The following is an 18,665-nucleotide window of genomic DNA, read 5'->3' on the forward strand; positions in this document are numbered from 1 at the left end:
AGAGCAGCTAGACTCTTTGCCCTTCCTTTACAGCACAGGGAAGGGGTTTTTCCTCTCTCTCCTCCTAACCTTCTACCTCAACCAGGGACAGTCAGAGAAAAGCTAACTCCACATGCAGATTCGTCCATGGCTGCCAGGAAGCCGTAGGAACCAGTACTAGGAACTGCTCTCCCTTTTGTCAGCACGCCAGCTGTGAGTGCAATCATTTTCTGTTAAAATGGGCTGCCTTCCTCACTCAAGGGAGGGAAGGCAAACCATTCTCTCACGTTTATGTCAGAGCTGGAAAAACCCTGCCATGATCCAGGAACGATTTCATATTGTTCCAACAGGGACAGCTCCTTGGGGAAATGCCCTCAGGACCACAGACAGCTTTTGCTTTAGTTCTTCTTTGCCTCCTTTTTCCCTTTGCAACCCTTAACAGCCTTTTTCCCACTTTCACAATTTACAACATTCCCATCATATCAGGGAAAAACCAAACCTGCTCTACACTCGTACTTTAAGAGCCTGTCCCAGTTCTCTCTCTTGGCCATCATGCCATTTGGCAAATACTGGGATTTCCTTGCTGTCTGTAACAGTTCTGTTGCTAGACCACAAAAAGGATGATTTCCAGCCTGAAAACCTCATCTTTGCTGGGAAGAGCCAATTCCGTGCCAACAAGGGTTTGAGGACAGTAGAATTCATAGCCAGAGAAGCCTCTATTTCGTAGCACCAGGGCCGGGCCCAGCTCCCATTCCATCTTTCCTCTCACCAACAGATAACAGGCTTCTTATGCTACACTAGGGATGCTGCTGATGCCCGAGTCCTCGCCAAGGAGCTGCTGCTCGCCCCCTCAAACACACCCCACCTCACAGTCGTTGCCCAGTTTTATTTCATTTAAAATCCGCTGTGTTAAATATTTTAGTTACAAGTTCTGTGTAGAGGGTAAGAGTAATAGACTCTGCAGGCACTAGCAACCCCCTCACTCCCCAATACATGTGTGCGCTATTGGATTAAGGACTGCCCCCCTCCCCCCAAAACCAGCAGCCTTGGGCTGGGATATACATTACACTTAAAGACCTGGCCCTCCCCAGCTGTCTCTTTGCTGGTAGCAGGCCAAGCCCTTGCACGCAGGAAGCCAGCAGTCGGATCCACCATCAGTGAGCTGTGATTCAAGGACAGCTGCTAGGGGCTGGTTCTTACCCCCGTGTCGGGCATGTAATGGTGAAAGGGTTGTCCCCCCAGGAACAGTGCTACCTCCACAGAGGTCACCCGGCCATGAACATTCACGCCACAGTGACCAGGCTGGAGAGAGACAAGCGATCTCCAAGGAAAAGCAGGGGAGCTGCCACCACTGCGTTCCTGTTTGTGGGGGGAGTGTAACTAGGGCACTGCCAGAGGCATGACGCCTACCTCAAGCCCTGCTCTGATCAAAACCTCTGCTGCAAGCGGCCTGGGCGTCCCCAGACTGCCCTTGCAAGGCAGATGAGTGTGAAATATTTTCAGGCAAAACAGGGACAGAACAAGTAGCCTTTCCGCTCGTCTCCCTCCCAGGAACCTCAGTGCTAGGAAATAAAGCTGAACCTGCCTTGGAGCGGCAGGGAAGGGTACCCTAGCACAGCAGCAGCAAGCAGTTTCCACAAGCTAGAGGTGAGGGTTTGGTGCTGTGAGGGAGAGGATGCCGCATAGATGGCTCTGGAAAGGCAGTGCCATTCAGTGGTTGGCCCACTGTGTAGCAATCCTCGTGAGAAACTGAACCTTCTTTAAACAGAACAGGAAAGGAGGTAGGAGCTATCTCCACAACTCCCACCGGGACAGCTCCAATCACAGCGGAGGGAGGGAGACTGCAATGACCCCTGCCAGTTCCTGAATGCCCTGCATCGCCCCTGCTGGTGCTGCGGCCCTGCCCTGGGTGGGTTGTGTGGGGGTGTGGCTGCTCTACAGGTCGAGCAGCAGCACGCGGGGATCCTCCACCGCTGCCTTGATCTTGCGCAGGAAAGTCACTGCCTCTCTGCCATCAATCAGCCGGTGATCGTACGTCAGCGCCACATACATCATGGGCCGCACCTCGATCTAAAGGGGAGGAATAAGACAGGCATTAGTGAGCTCAGCCCTACTGAATTCAGGGAAGACCTGGCTTTTTCCTATCCTGAATCCAGGGCTCAGGCCCTCCTGGATGCACCCTACTTGGCAGGATTACCCATCCACACTCACTCAGGATTACCCACTGACCACTACCCAGGCTGGGTACCCACCATACAAGACTAGGTACCTTTCTGGAGCTGTTCTCTCTCACAAAGGCTACAGCCTCCTCCTCCCCACACCTAAGCAGACTATCCAGTTCTCCCCCTGACGGACAGAGCAAGGCCCCCTGCACACCTCAGGCAAGTACCAGTGCCAGCAAAGCTGCCCTACACCCATTAGTCTCTGCTCCTCCTTCATAGTAAAGCCTTTTGGAAGTTGACACCAACTCCCTAGAAAAAGCATATGGGCTATGGTCCTCATGCCTCTGAGCACTCCCCTCTGTTCACTGAAACCTCCTGCGCAACTCCACCTACCTTGCCTCCCACAGCCACAGGCCTGTCAAAGATGGCATGCATGCCTAAGATGGCAGACTGGGGTGGGTTAATGATAGGCGTCCCAAAGAGTGACCCAAAAACCCCTCCGTTGCTGATTGTGAAAGTGCCGCCATCCATGTCTTCAATGGCCAGTTCATTTTTCCGTGCCTAGAAGAAAAAGTAAGGTCTTAGAAAGCCACACAGATCACAGAAGGCAAAGGACAAGGGTTTGGATGTTCACCCTCTCCAGGAATAAATGCTGATGGCAAGAGCTTCACTTATTGATTTGTTCAGCTGAAAACCAGCATGAATTACTTGAAAATGCATCCTGTCTTTAGATCTGAACATATACTGGCTTTGGGGAAGGATTCTCTTGCCTTCACTTCCAACTCCAGCTTTTGCAGGAGATAGACACAGGGACTTCTACCCCAGGGCAGTTCAGCGTTGGCTTCTAAAGACAAACGTGAAGACACACGATGTCACTAATGCATAGTTTGTGGTCTTCTGGAAAGGCAACAAGTAGATAGGCCTGTCCTGTAAGGCATGGACACAGCTACAGCTGTAACTGGATCACTCCCCACAGCACAACTCAGTGCGTTAGAGGTCAGAGATGATGACACAAAGGGACTGAATCAATTCATGCCTATCCAGCACCCTCAATTCTTCCCATTCCTCCCAACCCTTTTCAGAAAAGCCTCCAACTTTCCTTACCTTCTCCCCCAAGTCGTAGATAGCACGCTCTATGTCAGCAAAGTTCATGTTTTCTACATTCCTAACGACAGGGACCACAAGACCCTAGGGAGAAGCAAAGTGCATGATCAGCAAATTCACCACCCCGACACACAGATAACTGTAACGGGGCAGGAACCTGGCCTCAGCCCAGCAGAGTTCCTGCCTCCTCCTCAGCCAACAGCAGGTGGTTGGCAGAGCTGCCTCACACCCTGGCAGCCTGCTGGGAAACCTGGCACGACATGCACCAAGGGCCGACACCGTAAATGAGACATCTTCTTTGATGAACCATGAAAAACCATGAAAAAAAGGGTTTCCCTAACTTGGCCCTACTCATTAACCACTGAGTTCTATATTGACCTTCATCTCCTAGTACAGTGGCAGAATATTCTTGGTCCTTCATCCCTTCACCCAAAACCCATCTCAGCAGTCCACAATGTATCAGATGTCTCATTTAAAAGATTAGTCTCATCAGTAAGTTTCCGCTGCAGAGGATCTCAAAGCTGAGTGGGCTCAAAGTATATGATCATCCCAGACCTGAGGCTGCAGGAATCATGGCCAAAGCATCCAAGGCACCTACCCGGGGAGTTGCTACAGCGACACTGATGTCCACATAGTCCCTGTACACAATCTCTTTGGTCGTGTCATCAATCACTACAAGGAGAAAAAAAAGCTGTGTTACACATGCAGTACCCAAGATCAAGGGCTCAGGAGGCCTTGAAGAAGTAGCCACAAAATCGTAACAACTTGCTTATCTCTAGCTTAAACATAACTCCAGAGAAGAATGAGCCCTCACTGCACCTGTGGGAGAAGCATCAGGATAGACGGAAAGGAAACACAGTCCAGATAGGTCAGTCCCCCTCAGACAACCCCTTGGTTATTCTCCTCTTCTGGGTTTGAGCAAGCACCTCTGATACCCCCCCAGGAACTGCATCCCACCTACAGCAGCTACCTCTACACCAACCAGCAGGCTCTTCCCTCTGCGGGCTGCGTGTGCATGGTCCCAGCCCCACTCCTGGCAACCCCTTCCTAGTAGAGCCCCTCTTGGCAAGCTGTCCTCTACCTACTTAAGTGGCATTAGCAAAATCAGCTGCAGCACGTAGGACTGTCCCCCCTTTTTCTGCATATTTGACTTGCTTGCCCAAACAAGTTCCCTGCCATGGAACTTGGCCACCTGCTTTCCCCCACTCTGCCACGTTCACTGGTGAGATGTGCAACTCATCAGCAAGGGTCACCACTCACCTGCATTCACAACGGGCTGGTCCTGCAGAGCAAAAGCTGCAGCTTTCACAAAAGCTGACATGAAACCTAGCTTCAGGTTGTGCTTTTTCAGGAAGGGATCCTTGTGTACAGCTCTCATCTCCCGGATGTTGCTGCAAAACACATGATAACGCTGGTCAGCATGGAGTCCAAGAAAATGCTGTTCCCTCACTCCGTAAGAGATTTCAGTGCCAGCCCCAAGGACTGCAAACCTGCCCCACTAATTGGCAAACCCTCAGTCTGCTGAAAAATCCTTCAAATGTCACAGGGGAGATGGGCTGAGGGTGCCTCTAAGGACTCCACCAAAGGATCTAACAGGAACTGGTCCTGGACAACAAGCTCAATGGGACAGGGTTAATCTGCTGGCCCACACTGCCAAGCACAAAAGCAAGACAGGGCACGGCATATTTCCTGCTTAGGCCTGATGTTGCCACCAATTCTCTGGAGACACCACTGCCAATACAGTGCAGCACCGCAGAGAGCAACTGCAGGTGTGGCTGGGCCAACCCTGGAAGGGTGAAAAAACAGTACATGCCAAGAGCAGAAAAGATGCACGTGGTGATCAAGGCAAAAGACTTCAACCATTGTGCAAGTCCAGCGCCAGCCAGCACGACGATGCCTCCATACCCAACTCTTTGGTTTTGGGAGTTGAGTGAATATGAAAGAAATCTTCCCAGGTGCTATGGTAGTGGGTGCCAGCCCACCCACAGCCCTCAACCTGACTAATCATGTTTCCCCACTGCTTCTATTTATCTGAACTGAGGCCATTTACAAAAAATCAACCAAGCTGTGGCTACAAGCTCTGCCTATTCCAGACTAATACCAGATGCTGTGGAATTGCACGGTTCATCCCTCCCCCCTCCAGAGACCTTGAGTCTTTGAAGAGACAGTTTCAGAAAGGGGCAGGGGTCTCCATGGTTTAGAGTGTTTGTTTTCCTGCGCCTAACCTTGTTTAGGGCTAGGATTACAGCCCAAAGACATTAGTGCCTCCCAAGACACAAGAACTGCAGCAATGAGGACAAGGTTTGCTATGAAACTGGCTCATTATGGCTTCCTCCTTTCAGACACTGACCCCCCGCGGGAAGCAGGAGGCCCCAGCACAGGCCCTCAGGAGTCAACCTCACAGCAATCAATCCAAACCAGATTACCAGATGCAATGAGAGCCTGAGGCCAGAGTAAAGCGACACCTCAACAAGCCTCTGAGAGGAGATAAAGCTGCAGTACTTCCCCTCCAATCAAGACTATTTGGCCAACCTTATTGTTGAGACCCAAATATTTACATGTTTTGTCTTAAGGAGCAGAATAGGATTTCACAAGGCAATTTGATTTGGGCACAATTTCCCCTTAATGCACTGTAACATAAGCTGCCCACCCTCCAAAGCCATTAGTGCGCTCAGTCCGTGCAAGCACTTGAGTCAGGAGACCCCCACCCGCCTGGAGGGGACGGGGAAGGATGCTAGTCCATCTCTGGAAAGCTGCACCATCCAACAGCAAAGGCCTCAGACCTATGTACTGCTCACCTGAAAGGCTGATGAGCCCTGGGGAACCACCTCATGGGAAGCTGAATATGCCCACCTCCAACAGCAGTAACTTGGTGGGGTAGCAGAAAGCAGATGCTCCATCTTGGTGTCTCCTATAGCCTCTATATAAGTGACACTAGTCATTCCTGCTCTTCTGCTCAACATCTACCAGTCCTCAACCAAGAACCACACAGATGAGGATCCAGGTTGCCCCTTTTACAAGCAGTAGATGACTCCCAAGGAATCACAGGCCGTTAGGAAGCTATGTACCTCTCACACCACAACACCAACATGGCCTTGATGAAGCTGCACAGACGGTGGTACCCACCTAAGAAAGAGGTCTCAAAAGACTTGTTGCCAATCTCTCCGAAGAGAATCAGCAAGGTCTTGGCTGCTATTTAAAGATGACTGCCTGCATCTATTTCTACCTGTAAAGGGAAAACGAGGCCTGCTCCTCACCTCATATCGATCTCATTGAAAGTGGTCAGCATGGCACAAGTATTCTGAGCCTCTTTCAGCCTCTGAGCAATACGCTGACGCATCCTATTCATTTTCACCTGAAAATTAAAAAAGACATAAACAGAAGCTGCCTCAAGTTCATCCAAGGGGCAAAACGCAGAAAAAAACCTCAAAAGGCCCTTCTTCTTGCCATCTGGTGGACTAGTAATGGATGCCTAGGGCCAAGGTTTTCCCTCCACGTCTCCCTGAGGAGCATGACAGGCTGAGGAGTTGATTTCACTATGGAGTTGCCCAGCTCAACACACAATTTCCAGCATGAGGCTAATGTGAGAAGAGCAAAACTGCTAAGAAAGCAGGCTGCTCAACCACGTTCGCTTAAGAACACACAAGGCAGGTGCAGCAGCCTCAGTCCTTTGCCGAGGGCTTGTGAACAGACCAAGCAGATCACACTGAGCCTTCCGTACTCAGTCAGGAGAGTTCCAGACAAGACTTCTGCCTAGAAAAGACCTGTGTTAGAGTGGACCTAGCTCTTCCTCCACCCCACCCCTAAGCGGTGCCCTCATGTAGAGCATTTCCCCATCTGTCACAGCCCCACTGAGCTGGGTGTGAACAGGTAGATATGGACACATCCAGAAACCTCAAGGCTTATGCCAGAACAAGTTGTCACCCAGCAACAGAAGTGCTGCCAAGGCCCCTATTCCCACAGCTTACCCTATGCTCTGATCTGGCACCTTTGCTGGGCACTGCCTCCCCAGGAGGGGCTGCCGCTGGGGCTGCAGCCGGCTTCACCGCAGACACTGAGAGTAAAGAACACATCAGTCAAAAAGGGAAGCCAGGGCTTGATCGCAACACCCTGAGGTAGAAAGCCCATTTGAGCTCCTGGCTCAAGCAACACAGCGTGGAAGCATCTTTGAATTGGGCTGTGCAAGTACCAGGCATAGCTGAGCTCTCCAGTCCGGAGCATGCAGGGCAATTATGCGGGGAGGCCTTCACCATAAACGCCAGACTGTTTGCTGCCTTTAACCTTACACACTCTCCCCAAGGAAGAGAGGCTTGTACATAGGTGAAAATGGCTGTTGCCTCACCTGGCTTGCTGTCGATGGGCTGAGTTGACACAGGTGGCACTGGTGGCATTGTAGTGGGAATTGGTGCCGCAGCAGGGGGAGGAGGAGCTGCAGCAGGGGGAGGAGGAGCCGCAGCTACAGGTTCAGGGGCTGCAGGAGGAGGAGGGGCTGCTGCTGGTTTGGCCTTGGCAGGAGCAGCTGAAAGACAAGGAAGAACCACGGTAAGGGCAACGACAGCTTCCAGTGTCAGGGATCTCCGACCAACCTGACAGAAGTTAACCCTCCGGCAGAGTGCCTTTATGTTCTCAGCACTACTGAACTGATCGGAGCCACCACAAGAGGACCCCATGGTGAAAGTGTTTTACTCATCAACACCCTAGATCTCCTCACTGTGCACAAGGCTGAATGCTAAAGAGAGGAGGGGGGAGAAGGGCATTATATCAGGGGAATTCTCAACTAATTTTAGCTTAGAGCTGCAGTCTCCTCCAGAGGGAGCAAAAAGAAAGTTCCTCCCTCAGAAGGACTAAAATTATGCTTTTTTAAAGGACAACAGAATAGGAGTATTTTCTTCCAGCTACAGAGGCAGATGGAGGAAACATTTAACCTCTCTCAGGATCATTCTAAATGCCTTGCTTCCATCTTCAGAAAAAGATTGGTGGAAACAGTAAGGCCTGTACAAGTTATACATGCCTGACTTACCTCCAGTTTTCCTGAGTTTGAACAGAGGCGTCCCCCCTTCCACTTTGCCACCATCGGGTACCAGAAGGGCTTCAATCACACCAGCTGCTGGGGCTGGAACTTGCACTGATGTCTGCAAAAAGGAAAATCAGTGAAATTCCCCTAAACATTGGATGGAGAACAACTGCCCAAGAGAAGATGCCAATATGCACAGATACACATTGTAATTTGGCACAGACAGCAGCTCTGTCTCGCACCATTTGCACCAGCTTTCACACCCTCCACTGGGATTTTGTGCCAATACTTAGAAGTTTTAGGAGATGCTGGCAGTGTAACGTACAGCCTGATCTTCATGCTCCAGGGTCCAATCAAGAATTGACCCACTGCCAGCATCTTCCTGACAGCAACACCGGAAGCAGAACTTGGCAGGGAGTTTTAGCAAGAACTTCAAAGCTCAAGAGTCCTCTAAGGAGTGCATAAACTTAAAGGCTAAATTTAAAACAATCTGAAGACATCCTATGGCTCTGCTGGTTTCTCCTTTGTTTAAACACAAACAGGTTTCAAAGCTTAGAGCACCGAAATTGGAAGAAGTGGAATTGCAGCCCCAACAAACATCAGCACCACTGATGCTTAACCAAATGTATGAGGAAGGAAGATTTATCAAAGAATTGCCATTTAAGGCACAGCCAGCTTTCATACTAGATGAGAAAAGCTTTTCTCCAGGAAGGGAGCAGGAGACACAGGCAGGGCCTACAGGCTCTAGGAGCTCTTAGCGGGAGAGGAGCCATACAGAGTACCCGCTACAGAACTAGAAAAAGTTTTGGTCCAGAAAACGCCTACCTTGTCTGTTTCAATCTCGCACACCACTTCATCTTCTGCCACTGTGTCTCCAACAGCTGAATGATAGATATGAAGACCACTGTGAGGAGGGAGGCGTGCTCTGGCCTCCCCTCTTAACCCACAGCAGTCTCCCCCACTAACCCAGAATTTTCTCACCCCAGTTCTCCACAACTTCTAAAGAAAAGTCTAGCTCAATCAATCAGTCTGCTGCACAGTCAGAGTCTGATTCCAGTTTAGACGTCACCCTTCACCCAACATCACCCATGACAGAGAGATGCCGAGGCAGTAACTGCAATCCTTACTCCTTAGGAGAACTGCAATTAACTGTCTCATTTGTCACAAACTGAAAGGCACAGAGCAGGCTGTCAGCCAGTGAACTACAATCCATCTCCGAGCTGTCCAGTGCAGCAGCAATGGTGCTGAGAATTTCAGGGAAAAGACAGCTGCTTACCCTTCTCCCACCTGACATCTCCTTCTGTGACTGACTCTGCAAAGGCTGGTGTGTTCACCGTAACCACGTCATCCCCTGTGAGAGAGACAGAAAGACTTGAACGCATTCAGAGCTCGAAACTTATGGCATTGCTTCATTCTTGTCATTAGGACTCTACTAGAGGGAGTAGGTCAACAGACATCAAATGTTGGCCTTCTCCTTGCTTCAACACTAATTAACATTTAAACATAGGAGAAATTCCCATCTGACTGAAAGTCACATTGTGACAGAAATGCCAGATGAAATCTTTAGGGCCCCGGGACATAAATCCTCAGCCATCCATCGAGGTGGGACAGCAGTGGGCCTAGACCAAGGATGGAAAAGGTAGCTTCAGCTGTTATCAGAACAGCAACAGGTAGCAAAAGAGTCATCCTGCTGGCTCCTGACTTTTTACTTACTACGTACTGCAGTGGTTCTGAAGTAACGGACAGTGAAGACACTGGAGCTATTTACTCTGCAGAAAGACAGAAAGATATGAACACAGAAGTACGTTCCTCTGCAGGCTGCTGGCACCAAGCTCAAGTACAGAATTTACATTTGCTTAACTGATCTGAAAGGCTGCTCAGCTGTTCTGATGTTCTGTAGGAGTCCAAGGGACTCCTACTTACTGTTCAAGATGCAACAATCCCACTAAGAAAGGAAACATTATGGCTTACCATCACTAGTGCTCTCAGAAACTCAGTGAGAACTGATATTTATGGAATTTCAATTTAGGGAGACAACCCAACAGAGCTCCTGTGGTTTAAATACTGATAAAAGGCTGGCCTAGCCAGCCCACCTTACGCCCAAGACTAGTGCAGTAACCAGTTTTTTACCTCCAGATCAGGACTGTCATCTCTACAGAAGTTGCTAGATTGCTCCAAAAAAAGAGAAAGCACCATAAATTGCCTATGGCAACACATCCAAGAGACAGCTATTTCTCTCCACCATGTCCCTTCACAGGGAGCTGGCAATCCCAAGCGTCCCGAAGGATGTTTTTTATACCTACTGACACCACATTTGGAAACCTGAAGCAAACGTGCTTTAGCATTTCCTCTAAGACAAGCTACTTGGTGCAAACCAGCATTTCAGGCTTTTATGGATGCGCTCTTAAGGTTATTTCCCCAAATACATTTTTACAAGACCACCTCAGCATACAGTTGCCATATGAACAACAGGTCCCTGAACCACCCCACTTCTCCTGACAGAAATCCTACCAGGAGGCCACCATAGAGCAAGCAAGACTTCTAATCAGATAATCAAAGGGTAGAGATCCATTTATCACCAGTCTCCTCATTCCTGGCCCTTCCCTCCCTCAGTATCTGGTTCCAAACAAAGCTTATTTTATTTAAGCATGCCACAGTTCCTGACCTGCAAAACCTAGATTTGCTCCTATGATGCACACAGGGATTTTATGACAGCCAACCACATTCTGCCTCCCAGCCCCCAATCTTATCAGGGCTAGAGCAGCCCCAGCCTCTCCACATCACAGCTCTCCTGGGGGTACTTACACAAGCTTCCTGCTGTTGGTGTAAGCCAGTCCCTGGCTCCCAGCCACACCTGTGAATGAGAATGGTGTTACCCCACAGGAACGTTATCCAGCCGTCCAGCCCTCAAGTGTCCCTGTCAGGTAAAAGAGTGCAGAGGACACCACTGTCCACTCTGAAAGAAGCTTGGGACTAAGTGGGGAATAGAGCCATATAGAGGCACCTCAGTGCCATCAAACCTGCCCAGAGATTGCCAAGAACAGTGGTCTTGTCTTCATCCAGATTTATAGAGATGGGAAAAACAGTTATATCTTGACCTCAAAGCTAATAAGGATAACTTTGAAAAGGGCAAACAAAGCAGCAGCTACCCTACTCAGAACAAAACCAGGAAACAGCTACGAGGGACACCTCCAGGACCACTAAAACCTCAGTTGCTGCTGAGTTATCCTCACCAATACAAAGGGGTTCCTAATAGGAGCAAGGCATCAGTCCCCTAAGAAGCACCCCCAGGAAGCCTCACAGTCGCATGGACAGGTAAAGAGGAAAAAAAGAATGAAAACAGGGTGTAGCGCAGAGTAGCAAGCCCCCATCATCCCTCTTCTCTGTCCACTCCCTGTCCCAAGAACACTTATTTTCCAAAACTCACAGCAGGGAGGTACTTGCATAGCTTCTCAGTTTCACACACCCCATCGTCCCCTTCCCACACTGCTCACATGTCCTGACACTGCAATTTTTATTACAAACTGAACTCCTGTCCTTTGTCTCTTTCAGGGCACTGGGCAGTTTTCCAGACTGATCTTAAAGAGAGTCAGCACAGCAACCAGAGAACATAATTATCTTAATTACACAATGCCAGAAGGAAGAACCATTTCCCCACTTGATTTTTTAAAAAAAAGCAATATAATTCTGACACCATCCCCTACTGCAGAGCTGATATTGGAACTCTAGAAACCGGTAAAGGAAGCAGATTTAACTGGTTTCTCAAAGCGGAATCAGAAGTGAGTGATGTAATGCTATATAAACACAGTACAGCTAGAAAAAACAGACCTCTGGAAAAATCTAGTTTAAGCACTGAAAAGGAGTTCACAGGCATACTGGATTTGACATGTCACTTAACATTCACCCATCACTTTCAAACAAGTTTATTAGAGAGCTAGGCTCTGCAACAGCATGTGTTTCAAGCACTGCAATGCTGGAAATACACTGTGCTGCTGCTGTGAAATCTTCACCACAGCCGAATGGATTGGGCAGCATGTACATTAGGCAACGAAGGCAATCGCATGGAAACACAGCTCACTTCACCAACTGTTTCTTGACTGACTAGAAATGATTGACTAGAAATAAACCCCCATCAAACTTATTACCAATTTCCATAATCAGCTCTGTTCTCTGTAGATAGTTTGAAATGAAATAAAAGTGTAAGACTCACCAGACAGAGAGCATCTTGCCAGAGTACAGTTCCCCTGTCAGAGAGAAGAGGAACGATCAGTATTGTAAAAAGACGGACCCACCCTAGAAGAACTTCGGTTTTCCCATGAGACGTGGATCAGAGAAAGGACCCACCATTCCCATGCTCCAGACTGCAGGCATGCTACTTTCCCATAGTGTACAAGAGCGGGAGATGATGAAAGCATCTACACCCTTCTCTTTGCTTTGTCTCCTTCCAGGATGCTTTCCGGTGGAGTGATGTTAAACCTGATGCACTTGGTTTTCAGTTGTGGCTCCAGCTGTTTTGACCTTCTCATGCACACTTTCCTCTTTAAGAAGGAGCAGATTTCTAAAGACTCATTCACTAAAATTTGCTATGAATGAGAAGGTCAAGGGTAGCTACTGGATATGATGAAAAAACATCCCATGATGTTTACTCCTACAGTCATGAATGCAGCATCTTGAGGCTACGGAGCCTTTCAACTCCAGAAGGCCAGAATTTCCCTCGATGGCAAAATTTCTACTGCCTTCAGTGAGCCAGGAATTCCACCTTCTGGTGATGTTTCACTTCATACCCATTGACTGCACTCCTAGCTCAGCATAACATTCATCAAAAGTAAAAGACATTTCAGGATATTCCACTTACTTTCTCTATTGTTATTATACATTTCTCTCGCATCCAACCTGCAGATCTGGAGAACCTAAGAGCTCTTGAAAAGCTATAGGAAAATATCACAGTAACCATGACTAAAATGCAGTTGACTGGTTTGGAACAACAGCTACTCAACAGCTCAAAGCACCCTCATCCACCAGTTCAGGTAAGAGGTAAAAATTAGATTTCATTCACATCTTCAGTGTCTGAAAGTTAGTTTGTGTGTAAGCCCTGATTTCAGCTTCACCAGAGCAAGCAGGATGGGATAAAACTGATCTTAAATATCAAAATAATCTGTGGAGCTGTGTGTGATAAGACAACATAGGGATCAAGGACCAAAGAGATACTTAAGCTTGTCACACCGTCTACAGGACTGAGTGCTGTAGCATGCAAAAATACATTCAGTGAACACTTCCTATCATCGAAACTACTAACAGGCCTGGAATCGACCCCTTGGCAGTTTAATTATCCAAACTTACTGATGGATTTGGCTTCTCGGATATTAACGCACAGTCAACTCAATGATCGATGGGCAGTTCATCAGGGTTATGATTAGCTGTGCCGAGGACACAGGCAGGCGGGCTGACTTGCTGCTAAGCCAGCCTGGGTCTAGCAGAGCTCAGGAGCTCCAGCACAGCGCCATGCAGCTACCCTGCTTGCCGGTCCACTGCAGGGACCAACGATCCTGGACTGACAGTCCTGCAAAACCGGATTCTGGCAGGGCCCGCTGGAGCCCCTGCCCCAGGTCTGGCTGGGGAAGGGAAAGCAGGGAGCACTGTGCAGACTTTGCAGAGCCATCGAGAACGCTACAATGCTTAATCTTGGTGCAGCACTAGCCCCCTGCTAACTCAGATCTGGTTTGTGTAGGGCCAGCTCTAAGCTGGGATCAGTAAGGCAAACTTCATCTTAACTCCGCTTGGTCAAGCGTCTAAAGCACCACAATCCTCAGCACATATGTTAGTTCCCATATTGATCAAATTCTTCCCCCTTTCTGTAGTGTCCCAGATAATATGAAGTCAATCACAAATAAAATATCAAGTGACCTGAGCTCCCCTCTGCCCATTAATGTTTTCCTGGGTGCTTTACAAAAAAAGTGGTTCAACGTATTCCTAGCATCCCAGACAATAACTTGTTAAGAAAGAGGAACAGCCTCAGACTGAAGCAGAAACAGCCAATTTTATTTGCTCAGGATGAGTTTACTGTAAGGTTAAAAAAAAAAGTTTAGAAGGCCTGTCCTAAAATAAATTGTCATGAGAAAACACATCTGCAGCTCTTTCCAGAGGTGCCAAGTCTGTGTTCCACAACTGCTGCAAAATTAAGGAAAAAATTGGTTATCACTCTACCCTTCTGTCTTTTAGGTTAAGAAATGAGGAAAAGAGCTCTAATGTGAGGAGGAAGCCACTAATAAAAGATACTGAGATTCCTCCATCTTGTGCTCTGCAGAACCGCTGTGTGTCCACCTCTTAACTACAGTACCTTGGAAATGCACGTGCAGCTCCGTGAGATGCCTGACAGGGCTGTTTCTTGTTCTCTTTTTCCCTGAAGGAATCACTGATTGCACCTGCTCCTGTTATCACCTGGCTAAATCTGCCCTCTGCCTGATCTTGGAGCTTCTTCAGTGAAAATGGAAACATTTAGGTTTGCTAGCTGGCATTAGCACTTTGGGTCACTTTAAAAAGACAGCCTTCACTTGGAGAAATAAGTCTTGGTCTAATTAGGTGACTCACGTACCAAGTGATTAATTTTCCCCCCACGTTTCACATGACTTCTCAGAATTGTTTTTATAACTATTATTATGTCAAAGTGACCCTGGCACACAGCGTCCCGAGCCACACCTTCCAAGGAGCCGTCACGTTCCAGTAGGTTACTACACACTGAAATAAATTATGGAATACATCAGCTGACGGCCTGTATACCTACAGACTTCTTCTCCAGTGGGAACTGGACCAGTGGAAACAGGGTAAGGACACTAACTGAACAGGAGGGTACGGTTAATTTCAACAGAGGCAAAACAGAAGCCCAGTGCTGGGCAGCTCTGACGACAGGCAAAGCAGCGATTGGTTCTCCAGCCCCAGCTTCTTCAAAGCAAAGAAGCTGCTGCTTTAATAAGAAGGATGAGCGGAAACCACTGCCACACTCAAAAAACCCACTGCGCGTCTTTCATGGATTTTAACACAATTATATATAGTACGGCAGGGCAGACGCTAAGATGGGATGGAGATAACAATGCTGAGTGGTAAAGGATAGTGTTACTAAGACGACAGGCTGAGAACTCCTCCAGCATGCAGGGAGGATCAAACAGGGAAGAAAAAGTTATTTAGAAACTCTTCCCCAGATAAATAGAAGGACTTGATTCTCAAAGCACTGAATGCAGCTCCTGATCAAACCATCCTTTTTCAGACTAGCTCTTCTCTGGACTTTTTCAGGTCATCCTTCAACAGCTGCCCCCGCCGCGCCACCGAGTCTTACATGCTCGGATGCAGGCTACTGATGCACATATATGAATCCAGAACCTTTTTCTCTTTTACGAGATCATCAAAATCCAGCCAACCCTAACCTACCCTCGTTGTTTCTTGCTGACTCCCCTGTTCTCCCATTCAACCCTACACTTCTGAATTTTGTACATGTCTGTTGTTTTCACTTCTCCCATCAGAGGTTTGCCAAGTTCTGACGTTTCCTTCTGTCTCTCCAAAAAGCCTGTATTATCCCTTTCATCAAAGCTTACTTCCCATATCCCTGCTCAAATGGAAATCAAACTACTAACACCATCTTGACTTCTCAACCTTTCTAGTACATCTAACAGGTTAACTAAAATTATCTCCCCTTCCTAGTACTCAGCAATAACCTCCCGTAACCTCCTGATTTGCAGAGTAGTTTTGTGAAAGGTTTGAATACTCCATCTGGCTCTCCCCCCGTTCTGTATAATTACACAGCACCACTGGCAGCTGACAAAGCTTAAATATCCTTAAAATGCCACTTAAATAAGCTTATTTTAAATGGTACTATAATCAATTTGTATCTACATATACGTATAACAAAATATAACTATATAGTTAGTTACAAATTGTTTATAGTGCAGTTTTATATATATACACACATATAAACACAAATCTGTTTGTAGCGCCCAAAGACAACCATTTAACACACAATAGCCCTGTGGGGAAGCATGACATAGTTAAATGTTCAACATTACAATTAGCTGTCAACACTTGCTCGCCTACATTCACACGATGGCTAAAATCAAATCTCATGCTCTAAGGCTTCAGCTGGTCATCTGGAAGAGAAGTGACCTTTTTCCTCCTGTAGGCATGCATATCTATGTGTGTGTATGCATGCATACATACAGGTATGTACATAAAGCTATGCATGTTTGCTATTTAAACGGAAGATGTGGCCAGAAGTCAGCGAACCACAGAAACCAGCCGGCCCAGGGCAGCCCCGGTGCTGATTTAAGTGGCTGGCTCTGGCTATTAGACTCTGCAAGCCCAAGCTACCGCCAGCACAGGTTACCGCCGTTTGCAGCGGTGCAACGACTGCTTTGAAAACTGAGCACGGGCATTAGGTAAGAAAGTAGACGCCACTTTATTTGCCGTTTCTGCACCGGGCCGACGCCGGCCGGGAGGGGTCTGTGCCGGCGGAGGCCGGTGGGGTGGTGCGAAGCGAGTCGCGGCTGCCAACGGAGAGGCCCCCGAACGCTTCAGCCCAGCGACAGGCGGGGACGGCGCTTTGCGGAAGCTTTTCCCGTCGGTCAGCTCTGCCCGGTGCCGCAGGCGAGCCGCCGCCTTTCCCGGGGCGGGGCGGCAGGCGGGTAGCGGCACACGCACCGGCGGCGCCGGGCGCGGGAAGCGGCAGCGCCGTGCTCACCCCGGCCGCTGCCGGGAGGGGCAGTCCCACCGCCCGCGCCGCTCTCCCCTGCCCGCCCCCCCCGGGGCGGCGGTGCCTCGCGCCGAGGTGGCGGGCGGGGGAAAGCGGGGGACGCGTCCCGGTGCCCTTGGCGCCGCCGTCCCCGCCCGCCCAACCGCCGCCCTCCCTCCCTCCCTCCCCGCGGCCGGTGCCCGCGGCGGGCAGTACCTGCCGGAGGGCGCGCAGCGAGCGGCCCAGCGCCCGGCCCAGGCAGCGGGACCGCCACAGCAGCAGCATCGCGGCGGCGACGGCGGCGGCGGCGGGAGGAGCCGGAGGGCGGACACCGGAAGCAGGCCCGGCGCGAGCCGGAAGTGCGCAGGGCCGGACCAATCTCTCGGGAACGGGGGGGGAGCGGGGCCAGAGGGGCAGCACCATCGCGGGCGGGGGGGCTGGGACAGGCGTGGGGACGGGGCTGTGGGGCGAGGGAAGGCTGTGGGGTGAGGACAGGCGTGGGGACAGGGCTGCGGGGCAGGGACAGGCTGGGGACGGGCCTGTGGGGTGAGGACAGGCGTGGGGACAGGGCTGCGGGGCAGGGACAGGCTGGGGACGGGCCTGTGGGGTGAGGACAGGCGTGGGGACAGGGCTGCGGGGCAGGGACAGGCTGGGGACGGGCCTGTGGGGTGAGGACAGGCGTGGGGACAGGGCTGCGGGGCAGGGACAGGCTGGGGACGGGCCTGTGGGGTGAGGACAGGCGTGGGGACAGGGCTGCGGGGCAGGGACAGGCTGGGGACGGGCCTGTGGGGTGAGGACAGGCGTGGGGACAGCGCTGCGGGGCAGGGCTGGGACAGGGACAGGTCGTGGTACCTCAAGGGCCTCCTGTAGAACCTAAGATGTCTTCCGCAGCCCCGCGCAGGGCCAGGCGGCAGCCAGACGGCTCGGTTATGCCTTCTGTCCTGGTTGTCAGTACCTCGGGGCGGCCCTGCCTGTCCACGAGCTGTACTGCCCCCGGCACAAGCGGGCACAGGGGCTTTCGCATTACGAGTTATGTTACCTACGAGTTAGGTTACCTACGATTCCTGGTACGTAAACGGACCTATGTATTACCAAAGGGTACTGTTCCATGATGCTTTTCATTGAACCAACTCTGGGTTGCTGCAGGACAGCTGTACCAGTGGTCTTCTGCTCACCTTGACAAATCATAGGGTCGGGCTCATGTAGGATGATGTTGCCGCAAGCGTCAGCCAGTGGGATGTTGCATGGTTAGAAATGGGCAAGGAGGTCATCTCACCATGGCAAAGAGGCAAATGAGTCCACAAGTAAACCCTGTTCCTCAGATGTGGTCTTTATGTTGAAAATGTTTAAGAATCCCCCAGCTAGCTTCTGTTTTCTGCTTGCTTCCAGGTGGGGAAACCACTGGTGGAAGCAAACCCAAGGAACCCATTTGCAGAATCTGAGAATTAGCTTGGGATAGTCATAAAAGGCTGTCTGGCAGCCAGGCATCTCTCAAGGAGCCAAGTCCAAGTTACGTGCACGTCCTTAATTTAGCCATTGCTTAATAATAAGTGAATGGTGAACTGCAACCTTCAAATAGTCTCCTAATATAAATTTGCAACAAACATCCTTGGGATCATTTTCAAAGAAAAGAGGTTGAATAAAAATCAACAGGGGATAGTCTCTGAGGCTTTGAGGATGTGCTGACTGC

The 18,665-nt window shown here is 49.8% G+C and overlaps 1 protein-coding gene across 2 annotated transcripts; it reads right to left on the bottom strand.

Annotated features, from left to right (window-relative positions):
• Positions 1 to 850: 850 nt before the first annotated feature.
• DLST (dihydrolipoamide S-succinyltransferase) lies at positions 851 to 17,320 on the bottom strand. Of its 2 annotated transcripts, none has more exons than XM_075151532.1 (15): positions 17,192 to 17,320; positions 12,470 to 12,503; positions 11,065 to 11,113; positions 9,973 to 10,028; positions 9,536 to 9,610; positions 9,085 to 9,140; positions 8,266 to 8,377; positions 7,588 to 7,764; positions 7,214 to 7,299; positions 6,503 to 6,600; positions 4,506 to 4,636; positions 3,844 to 3,917; positions 3,246 to 3,329; positions 2,535 to 2,702; positions 851 to 2,049 (listed from the first exon to the last, which is right to left on the bottom strand). In XM_075151532.1, exons 1-15 carry the CDS (start codon positions 17,258 to 17,260, stop codon positions 1,915 to 1,917), a joined length of 1,404 nt encoding a protein of 467 aa, XP_075007633.1. In that variant the 5' UTR covers positions 17,261 to 17,320; the 3' UTR covers positions 851 to 1,914. The 2 variants fall into 2 exon arrangements, with proteins under 2 accessions (XP_075007633.1, XP_075007634.1); XM_075151533.1 differs by lacking the exon at positions 17,192 to 17,320 and adding an exon at positions 12,604 to 12,645.
• Positions 17,321 to 18,665: the final 1,345 nt, after the last annotated feature.

The sequence above is a fragment of the Calonectris borealis genome, chromosome 5 (assembly GCF_964195595.1).
Source record: "Calonectris borealis chromosome 5, bCalBor7.hap1.2, whole genome shotgun sequence".
Lineage (NCBI taxonomy): Eukaryota > Metazoa > Chordata > Aves > Procellariiformes > Procellariidae > Calonectris > Calonectris borealis.